At 38.0% G+C, this 27,206-nt stretch overlaps 1 protein-coding gene across 1 annotated transcript; it reads left to right on the top strand.

Moving 5' to 3' along the window:
- Window positions 1–989: 989 nt before the first annotated feature.
- On the top strand, window positions 990–26,333 carry FMR1NB (FMR1 neighbor). The gene is made up of 4 exons (XM_012467085.1): window positions 990–1,290; window positions 21,069–21,173; window positions 24,139–24,279; window positions 26,239–26,333. The coding sequence occupies exons 1-4, from the start codon at window positions 990–992 to the stop codon at window positions 26,331–26,333; spliced, it is 642 nt and encodes a 213-aa protein (XP_012322508.1).
- The last annotated feature ends 873 nt before the right edge of the window (window positions 26,334–27,206 follow it).

The following is a 27,206-nucleotide window of genomic DNA, read 5'->3' as shown; positions in this document are numbered from 1 at the left end:
TCACTCTTCACATCCAGCACTGCCCAAGACAACTTTTTGCCATGATGAAAATGCTCCGGCTGGGCGTGGTGGCTCACGCCTGTAATCCCAGCACTTTGGGAGGCCGAGGTGGCAGCATCACCAGAGGTCAAGAGTTCAAGATCAGCCTGGCCAACATGGTGAAACCCCTGTCTCTACTAAAAATACAAAAATTAGCCAGGCATGGTGGGATGCACCTGTAATCCCAGCTATTCGGGAGACTGAGGCAGGTGAAGGTTGCAGTGGGCCAAGATTGTGCCCTGCACTCCAGCCTGGGTGAAAGAGCAAGACTCCCTCTTAAACACACACACACACACACACACACACACACACATGTTGCCAGTGTTCAGGATGGCAGCCATGTGCCACATGTGGCTATTGAGCACTTGTTAATGTGGCTACTGTGATTGAGGAACTGATTTCTTAATTTCATTTAATTTTAAACTTAAACAGCCACATTTGGCTAGCAGCTGCTGTCGCAAGCGCTGTAATGACTAACTGTAGTGACTGTACACTACAGTATGCACTCTAGGAAGGAGGAGGAATTAACAGCCAAGGCTGGAGTCTGAATCCGAGTTACTCCTTTTTTTTTGATCTATGACAAGCAGTCATGCCACTGGTGCAGGCCTCAAGACCCGTTCACTTGCTCTGCAAGCATTTAACAAGCACCTAGTGGCAGGCTTTGAATAGGAGTATGGGGGTGCACCAAACACTGGCCGCGTGGTTATAAGGGTCTGGGCCTGTGGAATGAAGCAGAGAACATCATTGTGAAGAACTCAGTTTCAAACATCGCGAGAGTTGGCACAAGTCACGCAAACGTCACTGCCCCCGAGTTACTGGGTCACGGGCTGCACCGGAACTTCGGGGTCACGGACTGCCCCGGAAGCTTATGGGTCACAGACCGTTGGACAGTGAGGCGGCGTCTCTCTCAGCAAGGCGGTATCTCTCTCAGCAAGGCTGTATCCGGAGCCATGCCGTCACATCGGAGGCAAGCGAAGCGGAGGAATAGGTCAAAGATCCTGGCCGTGAATGTGGTTCGCTTAAAGATGGCAGTTTCTGAGGCGTCGGCAAGCGGGTCGTATCCCAAGAGCAAGTTTCCCGGGGTTGAGGCTGCAATGGATAACAGGCCTAGGCCAGGATGGCGGGCATCTCTGCATGGCTTCTGGGCGAAGACTCACCGCTCCCTGACAAACATGTGGCTCAACAAACGCCTCTGGCTGCTCATGCTGTCCATCTGCATCCTGCTGTTGGTGGGCTACTACTTGTACTCCGGTGAGTGGTGAGTGCTGGCTCCCGGCCAGTCAGGGAAATGCTGGGGGACTGAGGGACTGGGGGATGGGGAGGGGTGGGGTGTGGCGACGTGTGGGCACCAACCAAAGGCTTTCCTGCCCCCTCCTGTCCTCTCTCCTCCCGAAAGCCTTTATGGCCCTATCCTCAGCAGTCCTCCTTACAAAGTCCTGCCCTCTCTCGCCTCCCTTCATAAAGACCTGCTCTCTTACGCCTGGGCGGCAGGAAGTCTTTCCCGCCTAAACTCACTTCTGGAAGACCTTCCCTCCCCAACTTCCCCTAACAAAAGCCTTCCCTTACTTACTTCCCCTCACAAAATACTAACCTCCCTTGTAGCCCCGTTTTTAAAAATTGAGGACCAGGCGCTGTGGCTCACACCTGTAATCCCAGCACTTTGGGAGGCCGAGGCAGGAGGATCACTGGAGGTCAGGAGTCCAAGACCAGCCTGGCCAACATGGTGAAACTCCATCTCTACTAAAAATAGAAAAATTAATTGGGCATGGTGGCACCGCGCCTGTAATCCCAGCTACTGGGGAGGCTGAGGCAGAAGTATCACTTGAATCCGGGAGGCAGAGGTTACAGTGAGCCGAGATCGCGCCACTGCACTCCAGCCTGGTAACGGAGTGAGACTTCATCTCAAAAAGAAAAAAAAAAAAATTGAGGTTATATTTACATAACATAAAATTAACTTTTATAGTGAACAATTAAAGGGATTTAGTTCATGTAAATGTGCAACTGTCACTCCTATGTGGTTCCACCACACCAAATTAAAACCCACACCCATGAACCAGTTACTGCCAATTCCCCAGTCCATAATGGTACTTCATTCCTTTTTATGGCTGATTAGCATTCCATTGTAGGGATATAGTACATTTTAATCTAGTTTCTGAAATTTACCAAATTTTGGTTGTTTTCACTTTGGGCCTATTATGAACAATACTGCTACGAGCATTTGTGTACAAGTTCTTTTGTAGACTTGTTTTGAATTCTCTGGGAGTAGAATTGCTGGGTCATATGGGAACTCCTTTGATCTTTTTGAGGAAGTCCCACATTGTTTTAGGAACTGATTGAACCATTTTACATCTCCACAAACAATGTTTGAGGACTTCAATTTCACCAATACCTGTTATCTGTTGCCCTTTTTAAAAATTATAGCCATCATAGTGGGTGTGAAATAGTATCTCATTATGGTTTTGATTTATATTTTCTTTATGCCTAATGACATTGAGTATGTTTTTATATGCTTGTTGGCCATTTGTACATCTTTAGAGAAATGTCTTTTCAAATTCTTTGACCATTTTTAATCGGTTTGTTTTTGGTTTTGTTCTTGACCTTTAAGAATTCTTTATATTTTCTGGATACTGGACCCTTATCAGATACATGATTTGCAAATGTTCCCTCCCATTCTGTGGGTAGTCTTTTCACTTTCTTGATAATGTCCTTTGATGTAAAAATGTTTTTAATTTTGAGAAAGTTCAATTTCTCTATTTCATCTTTAGTTGCTTGTGTTTTTGAGTCTTATCTAAGGATCCATTGCCAAATCCAAGGTCATGAAGATTTCTTCCATGTTTGCTTCTAAGAGTTTTATGGTTTTAACTCTTATATTCACATTGTTGATCCATTTTGAGTTGGCTTTTGCAAATGGTGTATGTTAAGGGTCCAACTTCATTATTTTCCATATGGATAACCACTTGTCCCAGCACCACTTGTTGAAGAGACAATTTTTTCCTCAATTGAGTGGTCTTGGCAGCCCCGTCAAAAATCAGTTGGTTATAGATTTACAGGTTTAGTTCTGGACTCTCAATTCTATTCTGGTCTATGTGTCTATCCCTATGCCAGTATCATATTCTTTTGATTACTGCAGCTTTGTAGCAAGCTTAGAAGTTGGAATGTGTGAGTCCTTCATTTTGTTCTTTTTATCCATATTGTTTTGAGTATTCCTGGCTCCTTACAAGTCTGTATAAATTTGAGAGTCAGCTTTTCCATTTCTGGAAAAAAGCCATTGGAATGTTGATAGAGTTGGTATTGAATCTGTCTGTAGATTACTTTGGGAAGTATTGCCGTCTTAACAATATTAAGTATTCCAGTCTATGACCATGAAATGTCTTTCCATTTATTCATGTCTTCTTTAATTTATTTCAGTAATGTTTTGTAGTTGTCAGTGTACAAGTCTTTAACTCCCTTGGTTAAATTTATTTTTAGATATTTTATTCTTTTGGATGCTATTGGAAATGGAATGGTTGTCTTTTTCTTTTCAAATTGTTTGTTGGTGGTATATAGAAGCACAGCTGATTTATACCTGTTGATCTTGTACACCATAAAATTGCTAGATTTATTTATGAGCTCTAGTAAGTTTTCTGTGGACTTTTTGGATATTCTAGATATAGAATCATGTTATCTGTAAATAGAGAGATTTTTCTTTTTACTTTCCAGTTTGGATGCCACTTAGTTCTTATTGTCTGATTGCCCTTGCTAAAAGTTCCAGTACAATATTGAATAGCAGTGATGAAAGCAGGCATTCGTGTTTTAGGGGAAGCTTTCAGTTTTTCCACATTGATTATAATGTTAGCTGTACATCAGCTTTTCATCATGTTGAGGAAGATTCATTCTGTTCATAGTTTGCTGAGTGATTTTTTTCATGACAGGGTTTTAGATTTTGTAATATGCTTTTTATGCATCAATTGAGATATCAGATTGTTTCCCTTTGTGTTTTACGTTAAATGATTTTCTTATGTTGAACTGTCTTTATATTAGTGGGATGAACCCCACTTCATTGCATATAATCCTTGTAATACTTGGTTTGCTACTATTTTCCATTTGATTTGCTACTATTTTGTAGGAGAATTTTCTATCTATATTCATGAGTGATATTGATCTGAAGTTTTCTTGGGGTGTCTTTGTCCTTGGGATCAGGTTAATACTGAACTCCTAGAATCAGTTAAGTTTTCTTCCTCTTCTATTTTCAGAAGATTTTGAGAAACATAGATGTTAATTCTTCTCTAAGTTTTTGGTAGAAATCACCAGTGAAGCGATCTGCTCCTAGACTTCTTTTTGTTTCAACATTTTATTTTTGAATTATTATTATTGTTTTTTACTTTAAGCTCTGGGATACATCTGCTGGATCTGCAGGTTTGTTACATAGGTATACATGTGCCATGGCGGTTTGCTGCACCTCTCAAGCTGACATCTAGGTTTTAAGCCCCGCATGCATTAGATATTTGTCCTAATGCCCTCCCTTCCCTTCACCCCCATCCCCTGACAGGCCCCTGTGTGTGATGTTCCCCTCCCTGTGTCTATGTGTTCTCATTGTTAAACTCCCGCTTATGAGTAAGAACATGTTTGGTTTTCTGTCCCTGTGTTAGTTTGATAAGAATGATGGTTTCCAGTTTCATCCATATCCCTGCAAAGGACATGAACTTATCCTTTTTTATGGCTGCATAATATTCCATGGTGTATATGTGCCACATTTTCTTTATCTAGTCTATCATTGATGGGCATTTGGATTGGTTCCAAGTCTTTGCTATTGTAAATAGTGCTGCAGTAAACATTCGTGTGCATGTCTCTTTGTAGTATTATGATTTATACTCCTTTGGGTATATGCACAGTAATGGGATTGCTGGGTCAAAAGATATTTCTGGTTCTAGATCCTTGAGAAATTGCCACACTGTCTTCCACAATGGTTGAACTAATTTGCACTTCCACCAACAGTGAAAAAGCATTTGTTTCTTCTCATTCTTACCAGCATCTGCTGTTTCCAGACTTTTTAAAAAATATATACTTGAGGGCTGGGCGCGGTAGCTCATGCCTGTAATCCCAGCACTTTGGGAGGCCAAGGCGGGTGGATCACGAGGTCAAGAGATCGAGACCATCCTGGTCAACATGGTGAAACCCCGTCTCTACTAAAAATACAAAAAATTAGCTGGGCATGGTGGCACGTGCCTGTAATCCCAGCTACTCAGGAGACTGAGGCAGGAGAATTGCCTGAACCCAGGAGGCGGAGGTTGCGGTGAGCCAAGATCGCACCATTGCACTCCAGCCTGGGTAACAAGAGCGAAACTCCGTCTCAAAAAAAAAAAAAAAAAAAAAATATATATATATATATATATACTTGAAGTTCTGGGGTGCATGTGCAGAACATGCAGGTTTGTTACATAGGTATACATGTGCCGTGGTGGTTTGCTGCACCCATCAACCTGTCATCTACATTAGCTATTTCTCCTAATGGTATCTCTCCCTTAGCCCTCACCCCTCAACAGGCCCGGATGTGTGATATTCCCCTCCCTGTGTCCATGTGTTCTCATTGTTCAACTCCCACTTATGAGTGAGAACACGTGGTGTTTGGTTTTCTGCTCTTGTGTTAGTTTGCTGAGAATGATGGTTTCCAGCTTCATGCATGTCCCTGCAAAGGACACGAACTCATCCTCTTTTATGGCTTCATAGTATTCCGTGGTGTATATGTGACACATTTTCTTTATCTGGTCTATCATTGATGGGCATTTAGGTTGGTTCCAAGTCTTTGCTATTGTGAACAGTGCTGCAATAAACATATGTGTGCATGTGTCTTTATAATAGAATGATTTATAATCCTTTGGGTACATAACCAGTAATGGGATTGCTGGGTCAAATGGTGTTTCTGGTTCTAGATCCTTGAGGAATGGCCACACTGTCTTCCACAATGGTTGAACTAATTTGCATTCCCACCAGCAGTGTCAAAGTGTTCCTATTTCTCCACATTCTCTCCAGCTTTTGTTGTTTTCTGACATTTAAATGATTGCCATTTTAACTGGCATGAGATGGTATCTCATTGTGGTTTTGATTTGCATTTCTCTAGTGACCAGTGATGATGAGCATTTTTTCATGTTTTTTTGATTGCATATTAAATGTCTTCTTTTGAGAAGTGTCTGTTCATATCCTTCGCCCACTCTTTGATGTGCTTGTTTGTTTTTTTCTTGTAAATTTGTGTAAGTTCCTCGTAGAATCTGGATATTAGCCCTTTGTCAGATGGATAGATTGCAAAATTTTCTCCCATTCTGTAGGCTTCCTGTTCACTCTGATGATAGTTTCTTTTGCTGTGCAGAAGCTCTTTAGTTTAATTAGATCCCATTTGTCAATTTTGGCTTTCGTTGCCATTGCTTTTTGTGTTTTAGTCATGAAGTCCTTGCTCATGCCTATGTCCTGGATGGTACTGCCTAGGTTTTCTTTTAGGGTTTTTATGGGTTTAGGTCTTAGGTTTAAGTCTTTACTCCATCTTGAGTTAATTTTTGTATAAGGTGTAGGGAAGTCGTCCAGTTTTAGTTTTCTGCATATGGCTAGCCAGTTTTCCCAACACCACTTATTAAATTGGGAATCCTTTCCCTATTACTTGTTTTTGTCAGGTTTGTCAATGATCAGATGGTTGTAGACGTATGGCATTATTTCTGAGGCCTCTGTTCTGTTCTATTGGTCTAGATATCTGTTTTTGTACCAGTACAATGTTGTTTTGGTTACAGTAGCCTTATAGTATAGCTCAAAGTCACAAGCATGATGTCTCCAGCTTTGTTCTTTATGCTTAGGATTGTCTTGGGTATACAGGCTCTTTTTTGGTTCCATATGTAATTTAAAAGTAGTTTTTTCTAATTCTGTGAGGAAATCCAATGGTAGCTTGATGGGAATACCATTGAATCTATAAATTACTTTGGGCAGTATGGCCATTTTCACGATATTGATTCTTCCTGTCCATGAGCATGGAATATTTTTCCATTTGTTTGTGTTTTCTCTTGTTTCCTTGAGCAGTGGTTTGTAGTTCTTGAAGAGGTCCTTCACATCCCTGGTAAGTTGTATTCCTAGGTATTGTTCTCTTTGTAGCAATTGTGAATGGGAGTTCACTCATGATTTGGTTCTCTGTTTGTCTATTATTCATGTACAGGAATGCTTGTGATTTTTGCACATTGATTTTGTATCCTGAGACTTTGCTGAAGTTGTTTATCAGGTTAAGGAGCTTTTGGGCTGAGATGATGGGGTTTTCTAAATATACAGTCATGTCATCTGCAAGCAGAGACAATTTGACTTCCTCTCTTCCTATTTGACTACCCTTTATTTCTTTCTCTTGCCTGATGCCCTGGCTAGAGCTTCCAATACTATGTTGAATAGGAGTGGTGAGAGAGGGCATCCTTGTCTTGTGCTGGTTTTCAAAGGGAATGCTTCCAGCTTTTGCCCATTCAGTATGATATTGGCTATGGGTTTGTCACAAATAGCTCTTATTATTTTGAGATATGTTCCATCAATACCTAGTTTATTGAGAGTTTTTAACATGAAGTGGTGTTTAATTTTATCAATGGCATTTTCTGCATCTATTGAGATAATAATCATGTGGTTTTTATCATTGGTTCTGTTTATGTGATGGATTATGTTTATTGATTTGCGAATGTTGAACTAGCCTTGCATCCCTGGGATGAAGCCGACTTGATCATGGTGGGTAAGCTTTTTGATGAGCTGCTGGATTTGGATTGCCAGCATTTTATTGAGGATTTTTGCATCGATGTTCATGAGGGATATGTACCTGAAATTGTCTCTTTTTTTGTTGTATCTCTGACAGGTTTTGGAATCAGGATGATGCTGGTCTCATAAAATGAGTTAGGCAGGAGTCCCTCTTTTTCTACTGTTTAGAATAGTTTCAGAAGGAATGGTACCAGCTCCCCTTTGTGCCTCTGGTAAAATTTGGCTGTGGATCTGTATTGTCCTGGGCTTTTTTTTTTTTTTTGGTTGGTAGGCTATTAATTACTGCCTCAATTTCAGAGCTTGTTATTTGTCTATTCAGGAATTCGACTTCTTCCTGGTTTAGCCTTGGGAGGGCGTATGTGTCCTGGAATTTATCTATTTCTTATAGATTTTCTAGTTTATTCACATAGAGGTGTTTATAGTATTCTCTGATTGTAGTTTGTATTTCTGTGAGATCAGTGGTGATACCCTCTTTATTATTTTTTATTTTATCTATTTGATTCTTCTCTCTTTTCTTCTTTATTAGTCTGGCAAGCAGTCTATCTATTTTGTTAATCTTTTCAAAAAACCAGCTCCTGGATTCATTGATTTTTTTGAAGGGTTTTTTTGTGTCTCTATGTCTTTCAGTTCTGCTCTGATCTCTGTTATTTCTCATCTTCTGCTAGCTTTAAAATTTTTTTTCTCTTTGGTTCTCTAGTTCTTTTAATTGTGATATTGGAGTGTCGATTTTAGATCTTTCCTGCTTTCTGATGTGGGCATTTAGTGCTATAAATTTCCCTCTAAACACTGATTTAGCTGTGTCCCAGAGATTCTGGTACATTATCTCTTTGTTCTCATTGATTACAAAGAAATTAATTATTTCTGCCTTAATTTTGTTATTTACCCAGTAGTCATTCAGGAGCAAGTTGCTCAATTTCCATGTATTTGCACGGTTTTGAGTGAGTTTCTTAATCCTGAGTTGTAATTTGATTATAGTGTAGTCTGAGAGGCTATTTGTTATGATTTCTGTTCTTTTGCATTTGCTGAGGAATGTTTTACTTCCAATTATGTGGTCGATTTTAGAATAAGTGGTATGTGGTGCTAAGATGAATGTATATTCTGTTGATTTGAGGCGGAGAGTTCTGTAGATATCTATTCGGTCTGCTTTGTCAAGAGCTGAGTTCAAGTTCTGAATATTCTTGTTAGTCTTCTGTCTTGTATATCTGTCTGATATTGACAGTGGGGTGTTAAAGTTTCCCACTATTATTTTGTGGAAGTCTAGGACTCTTTGTAGGTCTCTAAGAATTTGTTTTGTAAATATGGGTGCTCCTATATTGGCTGATATATATTTAGGATAGTTAGCTCTTCTTTTTGCATTGATTCCCTTTACCCTTACATAATGCCCTTCTTTGTCTTTTTTGATCTTTGTTGGTTTAAAGTCTGTTTTATCATAGACTAGGATTGCAACCCCTGCTTCTTTTTGCTTTCCATTTGCTTGGTAAATATTCCTTATCCTCTTATTTTGAGCCTATATGTGTCTTTGCACTTGAGATGAGTCTCCTGAATACAGCACACTGATGGGTCTTGACTCTTAATCCAATTTGCCAGTCTGTGTCTTTTAATTGGGGCATTTAGCCTATTTACATTTAAGGTTAATATTATTATGTGTGAATTTGATCATGTCATCATGAAGCTAGCTGTTTATTTTGCACAATAGTTGATACAGTTTCTTCATAGTGTCATTGGTCTTTATATTTTGGTGTGTTTTTGCAGTTGCTGGTACCAGTATTTTCTTAACATATTTAGTGCTTCCTTCAGGAAATCTTGTAAGGCAGGACTGGTGTTTACAAAATCCCTCAACATTTGCTTGTCTGTAAAGGATTTTATTTCACCTTCACTTATGAAGCTTAGTTTGGGTCAATATAAAACTCTAGGTTGAAAATTCTTTTATTTAAGAATGTTGAATATTGGCCCCCAGCATCTTCTGGCTTGTAGGGTTTCTGCAGAGAGATGTGCTGTTAGTCTGATGGACTTCCCTTTGTAGGTAACCTGACTTTTCTCTCTTGTGGCCCTTATCATTTTTTTCTTCATTTCAACCTTGGAGAATCTGATGATTCTCTTGGGGTTGCTCTTCTTGAGGAGTATCTTAGTGCTGTTCTCTGTATTTCCTGAATTTGAATGTTGGCCTGTCTTGTTAGGTTGGGGACCTTCTCCTGGGTAATATCCTGAAGTGTGTTTTTTAACTTGGTTCCATTCTCCCTCTCACTTTCATTAGTTTTTTTTTCTAATAGTCAGGATCCTCTTCTGCAAGTCTACTGCAGTTTGCTGGAGGTCCACTCCAGATGCTATTTTCCTGGGTATCACCAGTGGAGGCTGCAGAACAGCGAAGATTGCTTCTTGCTCCTTCCTCTGGAAGCTTCCTCTCAGAGGGGCACTGGCCTGATGCCAGCCAGAGCTCTCCTGTATGAGGTATCTGTCAACCCCTATTGAGAGGTCTCTCTCAGTCAGGAGGCACGGGGGTCAGGGACTGACTTGAGGAGTCAGTCTGTCCCTTAGCAGAGCTCGAGTGCTGTGCTTGTAGAACCCTCCTTGTCAGGATCCACTGCTCTCTTCAGAGCCAGCAGGCAGGAATGTCTAAGTCTGCTGAAGCGGCACTACAGCCACCCCTTCCCCTAGGTGCTCTGTCCCAGTGAGATAGGAGTTATATGTATAAGCCACTGACTGGGCCTGCTGCCTTTCCTTCAGAGATGCCCTGCCCAGTGAAGAGGAATCTAGAGAGGCGGTCTGGCCACAACTGCTTTGCTGCACTGTGCTGAATTCCACCCAGTCCTTAGCACAGTCAGGGGAAAGCCACCTACTTAAGCCTCAGGAATGTCAGACGCCCCTCCCCACACCAAGCTCAATCATCTCAGGTCAACTTCAGCCTCTGTGCTGTCAGCAGAGAATTTCAAGCTACTGATTCTTAGCGTGCTGTTCTCTGTGGGAGTGGGATGCGCTGAGCAAGACCACTTGGCTCCCTGGCTTCAGCCTCCTTTCTGGGGGAGTGAACGGTTCTGTCTTGCTGGCGGTCCAGGTGCCACGGGGTAAGAAAAAAACTGCAACTAGCTTGGTGTCTGCCCAAGCAACCGCCAGTTTTGTGCTTGAAACCCTGGGCCCTGGTGGTGTAGGCACACGAGGGAATCTCTTGTCTGTGGATTGCAAAAACCGTGGGGAAAGTGTAGTATCTGGGCTGGAAATCACAGTCCCTCACAGTTTCCCTTGGCTGGGAAAGGGAGGCCCCCTGCTCCTTGCACTTCCTGGGTAAGAAGATGCCCTACCCTGCTTCTGCACGCCCTCTGTAGGCTGCACCACTGCCTAACCAGTCCCAGTGAGATGAACGGGCTACCTCAGTTGGAAATGAAGGAATTACTCGCCTTCTGCATTGGTCTTGCTGGGAGCTGCAGGCCGGAGGTTTTCCTGTTCAGCCATCTTGCCAGCAGATCCCCCTGTTTTTGTATTTTTATATCGATATGTCATAGTTGTATATATTTTTGGGGTACATGTGATATTTTAATATGTATATACAATGTGTAGTGATCAAATCCAGGTAATAGGGGTATCCATTACCTCAAAAATTTATTTTTGTGTTGGGAACTTTCTAATTCTTCTCTTCTAGCTGTTTTGAAATATAAAACAAATTATTGTTAACTATAATTTCTCTATTGTAAGGGAGGTTTTGATTAGTGTTTCAATCTCTTTACTTGTTACAGGTATTCTTTGAAAGGTCTTCCCTCTTTAACCTCTCTTCACAAAGTACTAGATTTCCTTTCCCTCCTTTCAGAAACGACTTTCTCTCATGGATGGCTTTCCTCCCTCATCTCTCCCAAGGCCTTCTTTTCAGTAACTTCGTTGCATGGGGCTAACCTTCTTCCCTGCACCACTCAAAGTACTAGCCTCCATCATCTCCCTCTTAAAGCTCTTCCACCCCTAACCTCACTTGCTAACCTCCCTTACTTCACTACTCAAATTTCCTCAATCACCTCCCTTCGCAAAAGTTTTTCCTTGCTCACTTTCCCTTAATGAAGGCCTTTCTTTACTCACCTCCTATCACAGAGTTCCCACCCTCCTTCATGTTCACTCACAAATGCCTTCCTTTATCTTTCAATAAAGGCCTCCTACCACACTTCTTCTGGCAAAATCCTTCCTTTTCTCACCTCGTTTATGAAGGCCTTTAATTCTTCGGCTCTTCACTAAAATTCCTTGCCCCCCACGTCTTCCTTCGCAAAGACCTTCCTTCCTTATCTCCTCTCACAAGAGCCTTTCTCTTCTCACCTCCCTCATGAAGTAATAACCTCCTTCATCTCCTTGTCATAGTCCTTTCTTCTCTCACCAGTACATTCCCTGCCTCAGCTTTGCTTATATAGTTCTGACCTCCCTTATCTCTCCTCACAAAAGTATGCCCTCCTTCTTCTCCTCTACTACCAAAATCATCTTTCCATGCTCTCCCCGCGCAAAGCTCTAACCTTTTTCACCTCCCCTCACAAAGAACTCATCTTTAATAGTTGCCTTTCCTGCTTTCTTTACCCTCACAATTGACTTCCCTCCTTCACCTCCCTGCTCAAAGGCCTCCTTCCCTCAAGTCCCCTCACAAAACCCTAACTTCCTCACTTCCCTTCCCAAAAAACTTCCCTCCTTCACTTGCCATCACAAGTGCCTCCCTCCTTCATCACCGTTCCAGAAGTTTTCCTTGTCCTTCAGTCAGGGTCCTTTCATTTCTCACCTCTCCCCACAATGACTTTCCTTTGCTTGCTCCACAGGCCTTGTCTCAAAAGTTTTTCATTCCTTATCTCACAGAGCCTTTTTCTCCTCTCAAAGTCTTCAGTGCCTTACCTCCCTTCTTTTATCTTCTATCATCCCTTCCCTCTCTAACCTACCTTCATTAAGGCCTTCCATCCCTCCCTCAAATTCCTCCCCTTACTTCTTTATGTACCCTCCTTCAGGGCCTTCACTCACTCCCTCTCAGAAGCCTACTTTCAGCTCTCCAAAAGTTCTTCTCCCCACTCAGGTTTTCCTTCCTTCACCACCAAAAGGTACTTTCTACTTCTTTCCCAAATGCCTTCTTTTCTTCCTTCTACTTAATGGTCTTGCTGCCTCACTTGCCTCACTCAAAGTCTTTCCCTCTGCCTTCATATTCTCCCAACCTGAACTGCTTTTCCTTTCCCCACAACCTTCTTTCCTTCCCATACCTCCCTAAGTCTCAGATGGTTTTCTCAAAACAGCTTTCTCAGTATAACCCACAATGACCTGCCTTTTCTCCCAACCCCATCACAAAGGTATTTTATGTTCTCATCTGCACAAAGGCCTTAGATTTCCCACAGTCTCCTGCCTTCAAGCTCCAGACCCAAGCCCAAAGACTTCCACCATCCCCACCTGTAATTCCAATAGCTTCTTTCTCTCTGCTCTCCCTAGAGGTTTTCCATCTTCTCAACCAAGGTCCACCCACAGTCAAAGAGGGAGGCACAGATTGGGCAATGGCATCACAACTAAAAACAGTAGAGACTTCTGTACACTATGTCACAACTACATGGGTTTATAGGTTTTGTGAGGGGTGAAATTTGAAGTTCAATAAAGTACATGCTGATTTTTATCAATTATTTGAAATAAGTTAGGAAATATGATTTTTGTTCTTTGAAAACATTTTAAGATATTTTTAATGATCATTTATAAATCATAATATTACTACAAATTATTCATGTTTATTTCTACTATTTATCTAAAACACCAAAGTATTTCGGAATTACTGAATTTGTAATAGTACAATACTGAAAGTCTTTGTAGCCTCTAAAAACGTAAGCTGAAAAACAAAACTATAAATTGTATATTTTTTCTTAGTTGGTGAGTTCTTCATTTTCTATTTCTATTTTGAGTAGAAATCCCACAAAAAAAGAATACTGTCTATTCAGTGTGATTTCTTTATTTCCAGGAGGACTTTTTCCATTATAGGTCTAACATGTTTTCTCCTAAAATAATCCATGATTCATTCTTTATATTGTTAGATTTCCCAGATTCTCAGGAGGTAATATGTGACTGTATGAATTAAATATAATTTGCATTTAAAATTGTTTCACTTAATTAACGTAACAAAATGTACTAAGTTATGGGTTGAATTGTGTCCCCTCAACAAAAACAGTTGCAATTTTAACCCCAATACCTTATTTGTGATCTTATTTGGAGATAAGGTCTTCATAGAGATAATCAAGTTAAAATGAGGTCATCTGGAGTGTATTTTAATCCAATATGAATGATGTCCTTATAAAAAGGGGGAACTTGGACACAGAGACAGATATCCATAGAGGAAAGACCATTTCAATCTACAAGCCAACGAGAGGCCTTTCCTCACAATCCTCAGAATCCCAGCCCTACTAAGACCTTGATTTTAGACTTTTAACCTCCAGAGCTGTGAGATAACAAATTTCTGTTTTAAGCCACCCAGTTTATGGTATGTTGTTACAACAGCCCTAGAAAACTAATATACATCAGAAGGGAAAATAATTGCCCATGGCCCTGTAAAATTATGGCGAAAGCAAAACATGTGGTCCTGAAATTAAAATTCTGTTTCTCATTTCTAAATGGACCCTACTGAGTTCTCTTAGATTTAATGCTACTGAGAGGAATTGAAGTTGAGTGACCTGAGATAACTCTGGGATATACCTCCAGTTTGTGTTGTCATTTCCATTCCCAAGCCACAATGCCTTTCAGGTTATATTTATGCAGAAGACATACAGACCAGTGGCTACAGGATGAGGAGGGAAGCAAATTGGGGACTGGAAATTTGATTCCACCAATTCTCTGTATATTCAGTCAGTCCTAATTGCTCATCCTTTTCAGGGAAATTTAAAACATGAGAAATAAAGATGGACTAGTAGGTAATATTTTCAAATTGCCTTAGCTCCATGGACAAATCCCAGTAACTAGTTTCTGTTTCATTATATTAAAATACTTCATTTATCTGGTATCCTTGGGGAGTGAATGAGGTAGAACACTTGGCTGCCTGCCATGTACCTAATTGATCAGGAGGCTTGCTTTTGCTTTAACCCTGTGTGCATGTGGTGTAGTTGGAGGAGCCCTAAGCTAGGAATCAGGAGATCTCGGTTGCCCTCATTCTTCACACTAACTTGCTGTGTGACCTTTGATGAGTCATTTTACCTCTTAAGGCTTCAGCTATCTTGTTGAAAAAATGACGAAATTTCACTAGGTAAGCATTTCTTCTGCTCACTCATTTCAAGCTAGGAGCCCTAAGCTAGGCATTAGATCTAGGTTGCCGTGATTTTTCACACTAACTTGCTGTATGATCTTTGATGAGTCATTTTACCTCTTTAAGCTTCAGTTATCTTGTTGAAAAAATGAAGAAATTTCACTAGGAGGGCATTTCTCTTGCTCAGTCAAAATGCTTGGTTATCGTAATGCTACCAGCCATTCGTATTTTCTTTTAAGCTACCTTACTGTTTTACATTAATTTATTTATTTAAAAAGGGAAGTGTACCATAGTTATAAATGGAAAGCTGACCATATTTGCTATTAAGAAAGTTATTAGTAAAAATAGATATCCTGAAAACAAAGTAATGATATTAAATTTAAAATTGTAAGCAATAAAAATAATGAAAGACATATAACAAACTATTGTTTTGCATTGTACTAAGCACTTCACATGTGACTTCATTTAGTCCTTATAACACTTCAAAATAAATATCACCATTTTGCAGATCAGTAAACTGAGGCAACGAGAAGTTTACTGACATGCTCAAGTTTACCAACTAGCATGTGGCAGAGCCAAGATGCAAATTCAGGTCTGTTTGAGGCCAACACACAGGAAGACAGTGGCATAGACAGACCTTCAACTTGAAGCCCCAGGAAAATCCTTTAGAAACTGATACAGTTAGCCACTGTTCTTTCTGTCTCCTCACCCTGTCATTCAGTTCCTCATCTGTAAGACCTCCCACCAGAGTAGGGGGTAGCAACATAATTTGTAAAATGAAAATACAAGATCTCTCATTCAAAATTTGTGGATTTCAAGATGATGATAGCAAAACATTAAACCAAGCATGGAGCTTCCCAAGTGCAGGGCCCTGTTTGACTGAGCAAGTCACATATGGATGAAACCCTCTGTCTGCACTGAGTCTGGTGTTTCTTTTCCTTGAGATGTAGTTAGATTTTTAATCTTTTATTTGTAATAGGGAAATTAAAAAAATAAAAATTCTTTGTGACAAGGAAACAGAATTGGTTCTTTACTATTTTCTGCTACCAATTTAAAAGACTGACTCCTAATCTTTTATTTGCTGAACATGCTAATGAGTTTAAAGATGCAAATTAGAGGCCAAGAGGATGAAATTATTCTGCATATGAAAAGTAATGGAGGAGGGGAAAGACGGTAGAGAGGAAGACCTGAGAAAAACGCTTGTGTGCTGGTTGATGGGAGACTTTGAAGAGTGTTAAAGTGGAAAAGGAGACAATCGTCCCAGGGAGGAAAGAACAGGGATAAAAGTTTATAAAGGTTTGCCACATGGCAAGTGATGTCAGCCGTGTTTGGTGTCATGGTAGGTTTGATATGTCACTCATTTTTTTTCCTTCTACACTTTCAAATAAACTCATAGCAAAGGTTAACATATCCATAAATATTAATCTATGCTCCACTTAAAATTCTTCTGTACTACTAGCGATAGACTACACTTTGAGAAATACTGCCCAAATTAATTTAAAATTGATTGTCTTTCAGAGTATGGAAGAAACCAGAGGTGAAGGGCAGGTTAAAATATGTTCGAGACTTGTGGTTGAGGCTGCCACTGATGTTGCTTATCTGAGTTAAGATGTTTAATTGACTCTTTCATTTCAAATGCCCATTGTAATGACCAAAAGATCTATAAAAGGTGAAAACCTGGAGAGCCATCTATATGCCAGAAACTTGGAGGGTTCTATGAAAGATAAAAACATGACAGAGAGAAATCACAGCAACTTGCATTTCATGTCGAGCCAAGGGCAAGCCTGTGTGGCAGGGGCTGGAGGCTGGGGTACTCTGAGTTGGGGACTCTAAGTTGGGGGATCAATATTCTGGAGGAACTCCAGAGAGCACATAACTTGCTGAATGTAACTTAGAATGGAGACTCAGGCCTCAGTGTGCTACTGTCAGCCAGCACTTCAGGTGGTGTGCTGAATCAAATGGCAAGAAGGACGGCAAATTGAGGAAGGGGGCACTGAGCAAACAAACAGCAATATAGAACAAAGGTTTTGTCAAGTTCTCTTCCATCTGTAGCTCCCTTCTCGTGTTATGTAGGACAGGCTCTCTGATCTGGCAAAGTGTGCCTGACAACGTTAATCTCATTTATTGTCCTCGTGCTGGAATCACTCTCCCAGGCCCTTTGTGCAGCCAGCTACTTATAATTCCTTCTTTTTTTCTGCTTAAATATCATCTCCTCACAGAGATCAGCCCCCCTCCCTTATTCTGTATCAATATCCACTTTGTTCATAGCACTCATTACAATTTGTAATTATTTAATTTGTTAGTTGACTTCTTTTTTGTCTTCTCCACAGCCTTCTAAGCTCCATGAGGGCAGGAATCTTTGACTCTCTCACTGATATATCCTCAAAACGTAGACTATAATAGGTGTTATTAATGAGTAAGCATTAGTAGAAAACAAGCAGGAAAAAATGGATTATTTTTAATATTGTCAAGATGTAATATACAGTGAAGATAAAATTGTCATGATTGAATATTTATGCAGTGTTGGAATATATGAAACAAATAGTTCTAGAAATTTAAGTAGAAATTGTCAAAACCACAATTGTGGTGAGATACTTTAATATTTATCTTTTAGTCCTTGACAGGAAAAAAAATAAAGATACAGAGAATTTGCATAATATAATTTAGCTTGATTTAACATTTATAATAGAGTTCAATGTGAGAGTACACATTCAAATGTATGTGTATGGAAGTTGCTCTCATTAAAATGAGAAAGAAGATATTATCATTGATATAAAGGTGATTTAAATATTACAAGTGAATAGTCTTATGATTCCATGCTAATAATTGCTTTGCAAATGGATGATTTCCTAGCAAAATAAAAATAACAAAATTAACTGTGACCATGAGGAAGTAAAAGATAAAGAACTACCCCTCTCCAAAAAATAGACTCAGACTTTTTATGGATGAGTTTTCCCAAATCTTTAATGGATTAAATAATTCCCATATTGTTTCATCTGTTTTAGTCTAGAGAAAACACGACAGGAAGCTTCCTAGGTTATTTTATGAAGCAGGTATAACCCTCATGCCAAAATTTACAGATGTAGCACACAAAAGAAAACTGCAGATACACTTCATTTAGGAATGTTGAATCGTGAATCCTGTATAAAGCATTAGCACTTATGGATTTTGCTCAAGAATGCAAGAATATTTTAATATTGGCAAATATATTAATATTCAATAATTAATAGGCAGGGGAAATATCATCATGGCAGTAAATATTAAAAGGATTTTATACAATCCCACTTCTATCCCTGATTAAAAATGAAACAAAACAGCAACAGAAAATTTGTAGTGAACTACAACTAGAGGAGTACATCCTTAATTCAATAAAGGGTATCTATCTTACCCCATCAGCCAACATGATACTTAATTATGAAATACTACCACATTCCCATTAAAGTCAGGAAACACTCAAGAATGCCCATTGTTATAGTTGTTAATCAACATAGTTTAAACATTTCTAGGCAATGCAATGAGAGAAGAAAAATAATTCAGCTGTTAATATTGTGAAGGAGACAAAATCATCTATATTTAGTGATAATATGATTGTTTATCTGGAATGAAACTGAAGAACAATGAGAACTAATGAGAGTTAACTAAGGCAGGAAGAAAATACATGTTTAAAAATCAATAGAGCCAGGCACAGTGGCTCACACCTGTAATCCCAACAGTTTGAGAGGCCAAGGTGGGCAGAGCACCTGAGGTCAAGAGTTTGAGACCAGCCTGGTCAACATGGTGAAACCCTGTCTCTACTAAAAACACAAAAATTGGCCAGGCGTGGTGGCAGGCGCCTGTAATCCCAGCTACTCCGGAGGCTGAGGCAGGAGAATCGCTTTAACCCGGGAGGCAGAGGTTGCAGTGAGCCGAGATGGCGCCATTGCACTCCAGCCTGGGGGACAAGAGCGAGACTTCGTCTAAAAAAAAAAAAATCAATAGCTGTCTTACATACCATCAATCCATTACAAAATGAGGTGAAATGGATTATATTCACAAAACAATAAAATATCTATGATATGTGGGAATAAATGTAATAAGAAACACAGGACCTGTCTGAATACAATGATAAACCTTATTCAGGGACATAAAAAGATACTTCCGTGAATGGAGAAACAAAACTACTTAGGTGAAAAAATTCCTAGCACATAGGACACACAATAAATGATTTTTGGATGAATGATAAGTAAGTGAACATAATCACCATAAAAATCTTATTAGAATTTTTTTTGGCTCAACCAAATGATTTTAAGCTTCATCTAAAAAATTCTCAGAGCCGAGAATAAAACTTTGATAGCAGAGACAATGAAAGGACTACCAGATCAGTTATTAAAACATATAATGAGATAAGATAGGCTGGGTGTGGTGGCTCACGGAGGCTGAGGCAGGTGGATCACCTGAGGTCAGGAGTTCGAGACCAGACTGGGAAACATGGTGAAATCCCTGTCCCTACTGAAAATACAAAAAATAGCTGGGCGTGATGGCGCTTGCCTATAATCTTAGCTACTCGGGAGGCTGAGGTACAAGAATCGCTTGAACCAGGGAGGCAGAGGTTGCAGTGAGCTGAGATCATGCCATTGCACTCCAGCCTGGGCAATAGAGAGAGACTCCATCTCAGAAAAAAAGATAGTAACATTGGTATTGGCACATGAATAGATAGATTAGTGGTACAGAATAGAAAGTCAAGAAGCAGATCTATGACTGTGTAAGGATTTAGAGTATGATGATGTTTTCATAAGTATAATAGAAAAGGATGGATTTAATAAAGGGCCTTAGGACTGCTGGAAAAAATGTATCCCTACTCCATAACACACTCCAAAATATACTGCAGGTGTATTAAATATTTAAATATAAAAAGTACAACCATGAAAATGTTAGAAGGATGTATTAGAGTATAGAATGCCTTTCTAGAGGTAAAGATAATAAAGGAAGAGATTGATAGATTTAATTACATATAAAATTTTAAGCTTCTGAACTTCACCAAACACCATAAAAAATGTAAGGATAACCAATTACATTGAAAAAAATATTTGAAATATGTGGCAGATTAAGAGTTTTCTATTATGCAACACAATATGAAAGATGTAAGCTCGCTGATTATGAAAGTTGCAAATTATAACAAAAGATATTTTGTTTTATTTTGGCCATCAAATTGTCAAATAATAACAAAGAATGGAGAGGTGTCAGAAAACTGGCACTTGCCTGTACTACTGGTAGAAGTATATTTTGGGGTAGCCATGCTGGAGGGTAATTTGGACATAATCAAGAACCATGCCTTAAGAATTTATCTTAAGTAATTTTTCGTGAATATTTGCAAATATATAAAGCTTCAATCGTAACCATTGCAAGCTAATGATAATGTAATGATAATCATTGCAGTATTCTTTATAACATCAATAAATTGTAAACAACCTAAATGTCTTCCTATGGGGAAATTGCTAACTCAACTATAAGAGAGCCATATAATGGAATTCCGTGACATTATTAAAGATAATTTTGGGAAATATTTAATGATATGAACAAATCTGTGTTATCCTCTTCTCTTACATAGGAGGGAATTGTGTAAATAAGACTAAAGCCAGTTCTTTAAAATAGTGAGAAAGAAGGATAAGGAAGGATTTACTGTATCTAAGGCCTTGATTTTTATCAGTATATATGTAAGCTAACATTTTCCAAGAATTTCTATGATGGGATCTGCTTTAGTTAGAATACATACTGTTTTCAGTTCATCAATTGATTAGGCCTCTTAATGTCAATGCCGTTTGTCAGAGGCAAGTTTACTATTGTAAATCAGCTTACAGCGCAACAATAGGATGTGTCAGCCTATAGCTTAAGCATTTGTAAATTTAACACTTTTGAGTTTCACAACAAAATTGCATTCTGATTATTAATAATACCTAAGCTGTTATAAGATGAAAATATATCTATTAGCTATGTGACTTTCTATAATTAATTTAAGCAAAAGTAATTACTATTAAAGGGTCATTGAAAGTGATGAATGCTTTATATGTTGAGATGAATCATTTTACTTCTTAAGAATTTCCAAATGGACATAGCCTGGAAAACAATGAAGATGCTAGTGGCCAATCTCTGGAAAAAGATTTCATATCGGAAGCTCTGCTGAATTTTTTCTTTCCAACAAGTAAGTTCTTGTTTGATTTTTCCCCCTTCTAATGTTCTTGTTTTGAAAACAGTAAATGTTTAGGAAGCACTGTGACGTATTGGCACTGGAGTAGGACAGAGCTGAGTTTGAATCCTGGCTCTGCCCTTTGCCTTAGGCAAGACAATCTCTCTGAACGTCTGTGCTCTCATCTTTGAAATGAGGATATTTACTACAAAGAATTATGAGGATGAACTGAGATAATATTCGTAAGGCATTTCATAAATGTTTGTTACTGTTTATAAAATACTTTTCCTTCACAAATATCTAAATCTTTCACAGTTTACCTGAATGGCATTACCTGAAATTTAGTCACTGACCCAGTATTGTGAAATTGATGTCTTCTGTGGCATTAGTGACGGTACTGTGTGACTGATGTTATGGAATATGCCAGATGTTTTCCCATCTGTTTTAATGATAGAAAGCTCAGGTTTTAAGTCCCACCATCTTTTTGTGATTCTGTATATAATGTGTTTATCAAGCACATGATGACCCCTGAGAATTACTAACCACAGATAAGCACGTTTCATTTTGTATAACATGTGGTGCCCTTTCAAGGAGAAGCTTCATATAAATTGGCATATGTGAATTACAAAGAAAAAGCTCTTATGAAAAATCATGCAAAATTTATTCTAACAAAATTGTATATACTCTATAAGCACAAAATTAGATCTATTCTTCAATTCCAGGCCTTACCACTGAATTCTTTAGTGACCTTGAATAAATCTCTTTGTTTCTTTATACTTGTTTCATTAAGTTTAAAATAGGCATCTAGCAATGAGAATAGCAAAATAAACAAGTTCCTTAAATAAACTCAAAATACTGCCATAGTCAAATTGAGTAAATAAAAAAGAAATCTGAGAAAGTGTTATGTTGTATAGGCTGAAAGAATGGTTTGAGTGTCAAAGTTAGTAATAAACAACAACTAATGATGATTTTAGCTTTAGAGCTTATGAAAATAACAGATGTAAATAGTCACATACTTACCCATAATAGCTATGTTGTACAGACACTGAAACCACCTTTAAAACTGGTCCAGATAAGTTATCTGCATTTCCCAAATATTTCTTCAACCTGGTGCAATAAAGTAAATAAAAATTGATTATATGAAGTAACAATTTTGTCCAACAAAATAAAATTTTTGCATTTTAATAGAAACATCTGACCTAGGTTGATTCAAACAATGATTAAATATTTATAAAATGTACATACTGTCTTCTTTGGAGAGAATAATTACAGCTTCATAAAACATGAAATATTTTAACCAATTTATTTCTCCCCCACATAATTGAAAACAAACACTCTTACCACTTAAGCATGAAAAAAAAGTTCGTTATTTTGTCATTAGGCTATTATCTGTAAAATATTCATCTCTTGCATATTAAAATGATAACCTTGAGACACACTGGCAGGGAAGCTTGAGAGATCACCTGATCTTTCTCCCTTTGGACAAAATTATATACTTAAACTTGACCAAAAACAATTGTTCTACCCTTTTGATTCTTTAAAATTACCAACATCTCTTAATAATTTGAGCCTGAAAATTAATTTTAATATCTAGCATAAAGTTCATCAGATGCACTTAAAGTATAAATTAACATGTTCTTAGAGATCATGTAGTCTAGTCTCTACAAACTTAAAAATAGTCACCCAGAACTGAACACTAGATGCAATCTAATCTGGGGAGAAGAGTCACTCGGGGCCTAGGAGAATTGAAGAGCAGATTATTTAAAATATATAACAACAAGTAGGATAAACTCTCATGTCTAAAACGTTTGGAAAATGAGTATCTAGGTCACTTGGTAGTGCATTAAATTTGTGATCTTGCATAAGTTACTTTGATCATTTATTTTCTTATTTTTAAAACAGAGGTTATAAAACTCAGTTTGGGAGTTTGTTGCTAAGATTAGTAATAAAGCGTGTAAAGCAATGTTCCTGGCCCAAATAGGTGCCTAAAGAATGGTAGACATTATTACTTTTACCTTGGCTTCAGGAATTGCCAATCTTTCAAAAAGAGGAATGTAATAAAATATAGTAAGAGGTTAAAATTTGCATAAAACAATTATATTGTTCTTTGCTGATGTTGAAGTGTTTTAGAGTGATTATAAAACATCAGTTACTATTTTTAAGTTTGTAATTGTTGATAGTATAAGAGATTGAACAGAATCTATTCTGGCCTTAACACATTGACATACTGTGGAGGTTTTGGTTTTTGAATAAAAATCTGATATCATGCTTTTCAGTTTTTTGTTTCTCTTATAAAGCAGGATATTTTAGAAAATAAGCTATTTGAGCTTGCAAGTCTTTTAGATTCAGGTATGTACAAATTTATTAAGTTGCATGAATCTTGGTGTTCATGCCATAAATCATTGCCTATTCAAAATTATGGAGTCATAATGTAAGGCTGAAACAAAGAATCTTAAAATATATTGTAGTGCCAATATGATAAGTGTTCACAAAAAGTAGGTCAACACCAGTGTATCACTTACTTTAGTCACTAGCAGCAAAGTACTTAATTTTTACTTACATTCATTCTCATTGATGCATTCAATGACTTTCTGTAGCTTAGTAATGTTAAACCAGAGGATACATGTGGGATCGTTTTAACAAGGGGTGTTTTAAAGTCATTTGACCTGCTATTATTTAGTTTCTTCTGTGTTATATTTGTATCTCCACCACTCAGCTCATGATTTATTGTCCTTTAAAACTACCTTACCAATGATTTGTTAACAACTTGTATTTTTCTGCAGTTTTTCTAGATTTGAAAATGTGGTGTTAAATAACTTAGTGGTAACTTTTAGCTTAATTCTTATTTTCTTTTAGCACTCATCACTAGTTGTATATGCCATTAAATGTTTGCTTTTCTTGTCTTGCAGTAATTATTTAATTAGGAAAAGTGCTAATTAACCATGCTGAATTCTCTTTCTTAAATTTTTGTTTCTAAAAGCTTGCATTCTGAGGGAAAATCAGGTGGTAAAGGCTTGTAATGAGCTGCAAGATCTTAATGAGAGTGAATGTTTGAGACAGAAATGCTGTTTTTCATCATCTGGGACTGGTAGCTTCAAATGTTTTGCTCCATTAGAAGATGGTAAGTTTTTATCCTCTTTCATTTATTTCTATTTTTTTTAATTAAATAAACAGATCACAATGGCGTAAGTTCACATTTGGATTTCCCAGCTTAATACTTAATTTGGCATTTGGGCAAGATTCTAGAGTACCAAGAATAAATCACTGATCAAATGGGATGATAGCAACAAAGATGAAGACATCCTAGAAGATGGGATTGATTTTCTACAAAGGAAAGCAATAGCATCACTACTTCTCTGTTAGTAAGAATAAGACAACTACAATATGTACAAAGGAACAAATAATTTTTATTGTTCCTATAGAAAATTTAGAAAATGTTCAAAAATTATAAAATATTCGTAGTCGCACCACTCAAAAAAAAAAAAATGGGATTCCCAGCCCTAGATCAATGCTCCTTACAAAGTCCTGAGGTGGTCACGACTCTATTCAGTAGCAGTTTCTGCTTAGCCTTTAGATGGTGATTTTGGTAATTCAAAATTAGTCTCACCTTTTCTTTTGCTTTAGTCACTCTCTGTGTTTTATCCTAAAGGTTCCAGGCTCTATGGTATGCTCAGTGGCTGAGAGAAGATACCGGTTGGTCATGCCTTAGGTTACTTTTCCTTGCCCAGCTTTTCTTCCTGGGTAGAATTCTTCCCATTTGTCTTGTCTTTGACATCTCAGTATGCAGTAGACTTGAATGTTTCTTGTGAAGGCCTGCTTATTAGTTTTTCTTTGTTTTATTGGGTAATTTTTGAGGTAGTGCCTCACTCTGTCACCCAAGCTGGAATGCAATGGTGATGTGATCACAGCTCACTGCAACCTTGACCTCCAGGGCTCAAGATCCCTGAGTAGTTGGGACTACAGTTGTGTGCCAGCATGCCTGACTAATGAATTTTTTACAGAGACAGGGTTTCCCTAGGCTTCCCAGGGTGGTCTCAAACTCTCAGGCTCCAGAAATTCTCCTCCGTCGGCCTCCCAAAGTGCTGGAATTTATAGGTGTGAGCCACCACACCAAGTCTTGTTCTATAGTTTTTAAATTAGGTTCTGAATATTTTTTTCTTTACAAAGTTTTGAGAACTGAACCATCTGTTGTTGCTACCTTCATTTGGATAGTGGGGATGTATTTCCAGTTGCTCTTATGCTACATGGATTTAATATGATGAAACACTAACAAATACTACAAAAAGGATGCATGCAAAATAATATCTTAAGTAAATACAGTCCCTATTCAATTTGCAGCTTTTTGTTGAACATGTAGTATTAATACTGAAAACTAAAACCTGATCATGAATATAATTTTACAATTTTAACACTGTCACATGTTGTTTATAATTCATTTATCAGTTTGGTCTTCATATTATGTATGAAGCAACATTTGGTTCTTGAAGAGGAAAAAATTTAACTGTGACTTACAATTCCCCAATCACATTAGAATGCATTTTTCAATGAATGTAACACTAAAATATGCTTATTTCACCTGTGAATTCTTGATTCCTTGTTTAATTTAATGTTTTGTAATTTGGAAGTAAACCTACAGCACCTGGTATTCCCAGACAGTCTCCCATCTAAGTACCAAGAAGCTATTCATTTACCAAGTTAACGGTTCACAGATTAATGTGCTCCCCAAGTGCTCTAGGATATACAACATATGGCCAAGGGAAAAAGCCTATTTAGGGCCACAGGAAGAAATATATAGTATGCATGATAATAATCAATGATTGTACAAAAAGAGTGGGATCATTTTGTTAAGGCTTCATTAAGGGATACATATTGAAAGTGTAGCCTTCAGTTGTCTTTCAGGAACATTTCATGAACTCCTGTTCCTTATAAAGTAGCAAGGATATTCACCTGTCATGTAAGAATACCTCCTCATTTTACTTTATTAACTGATAAGTTTTTTAAATAAAGAATTTATGAAAGAGCTTGGATTTACTTCTCTTGCTTAAGTCATAAAAGTAACAGGATGTAATTAAACCAACAGAGCCTAAACAGATGATGCGAATGTTTGGGGTTGGTGCAGTTAGCCTCATGATCCTGGGATGTCTGCCCTTTTATTACTGCTGTCTTTACTGGTAGGTAGGCAAATATAAACTTTTATTTGTTTGTTGCTAAGTAAACATGAGTATTTGTGTATAGACATATTTATTAATATACTTCAGAAAGATAGGGATTATGTTTGGGTTCTTTACGTTGAAACTATGGTAGCTTACTTTGGATAAAGATCATCAAAGTGATTGACAGTAGGAGTGGAATTTTTGACCCTTCCTTCTTCTCTTCAAAGGTTGATTTTGTATTAAAAAACCCATGATTAACAATGAGGTAACATTTGCTAGAAATTGGTGGCTAGGAATATACCATGCAATTTAGAGACTTTCTAGGATACTAAGTTTGATATGATCACTTCATTATGGTGTTAAAATGCCTCTGCAAAGGAATTTTATGCGGGTGTTCAGGTCCCCTGGATTTTTTGTTCTCTAAAATGATATCCAAAGGATTATTCTCTGATACTAATATATTTGCTTCTTTCTGCATAATATAAATTGCTTGAGAAACTTGAACAATGTGAATCAGTGTATATATTGGGTACTATACATTTTGGTTTACTATGTTTTATTTATTTATTTTACTATTTTGTGCAAGAGCAGTATGCTCCTTCTGTCATCTTGAGCTGACTATCATGACCCTTGGAGCAGGTAGCAGATTCATCTTGCTGCTTAGATGAATTTCCAGGAACAATGATTGAGAGCAGATGAGTGCTTTCAGCCTATTGTGATAGGCTGATTTTAGAGGCAAGGGAAATAATTGTGTAAGAATGGGGAAATCCCATTCCTGATATCAAACAAGGAGCTAAGTAGAGGACAATGTTTGCTTTTGCAGGGCAAGATATCTCCTTAGAAAAATTTCCTTAACTCACTTTCTGTTCTCCATTTCAAAGAATAAAGAGATAGA

This window comes from Aotus nancymaae, unplaced genomic scaffold (assembly GCF_030222135.1).
Source record: "Aotus nancymaae isolate 86718 unplaced genomic scaffold, 86718_ANA_hifiasm-v0.15.2.pri h1tg000004l, whole genome shotgun sequence".
NCBI lineage: Eukaryota > Metazoa > Chordata > Mammalia > Primates > Aotidae > Aotus > Aotus nancymaae.
Note: the sequence above shows the minus strand (reverse complement) of the source record. Positions and strands in the feature narration are given on the sequence as shown.

Bases quoted from the DNA above. Each gene is read 5' to 3' on its own strand.
- FMR1NB (XM_012467085.1), top strand. From the start codon at position 990: ATGCCGTCACATCGGAGGCAAGCGAAGCGGAGGAATAGGTCAAAGATC. The intron at 1,291-21,068 runs GTGAGTGGTGAG...TTACTTCTTAAG, and splicing joins GGGCTACTACTTGTACTCCG to AATTTCCAAATGGACATAGC. The intron at 24,280-26,238 runs GTAAGTTTTTAT...TTAAACCAACAG, and splicing joins TTTTGCTCCATTAGAAGATG to AGCCTAAACAGATGATGCGA.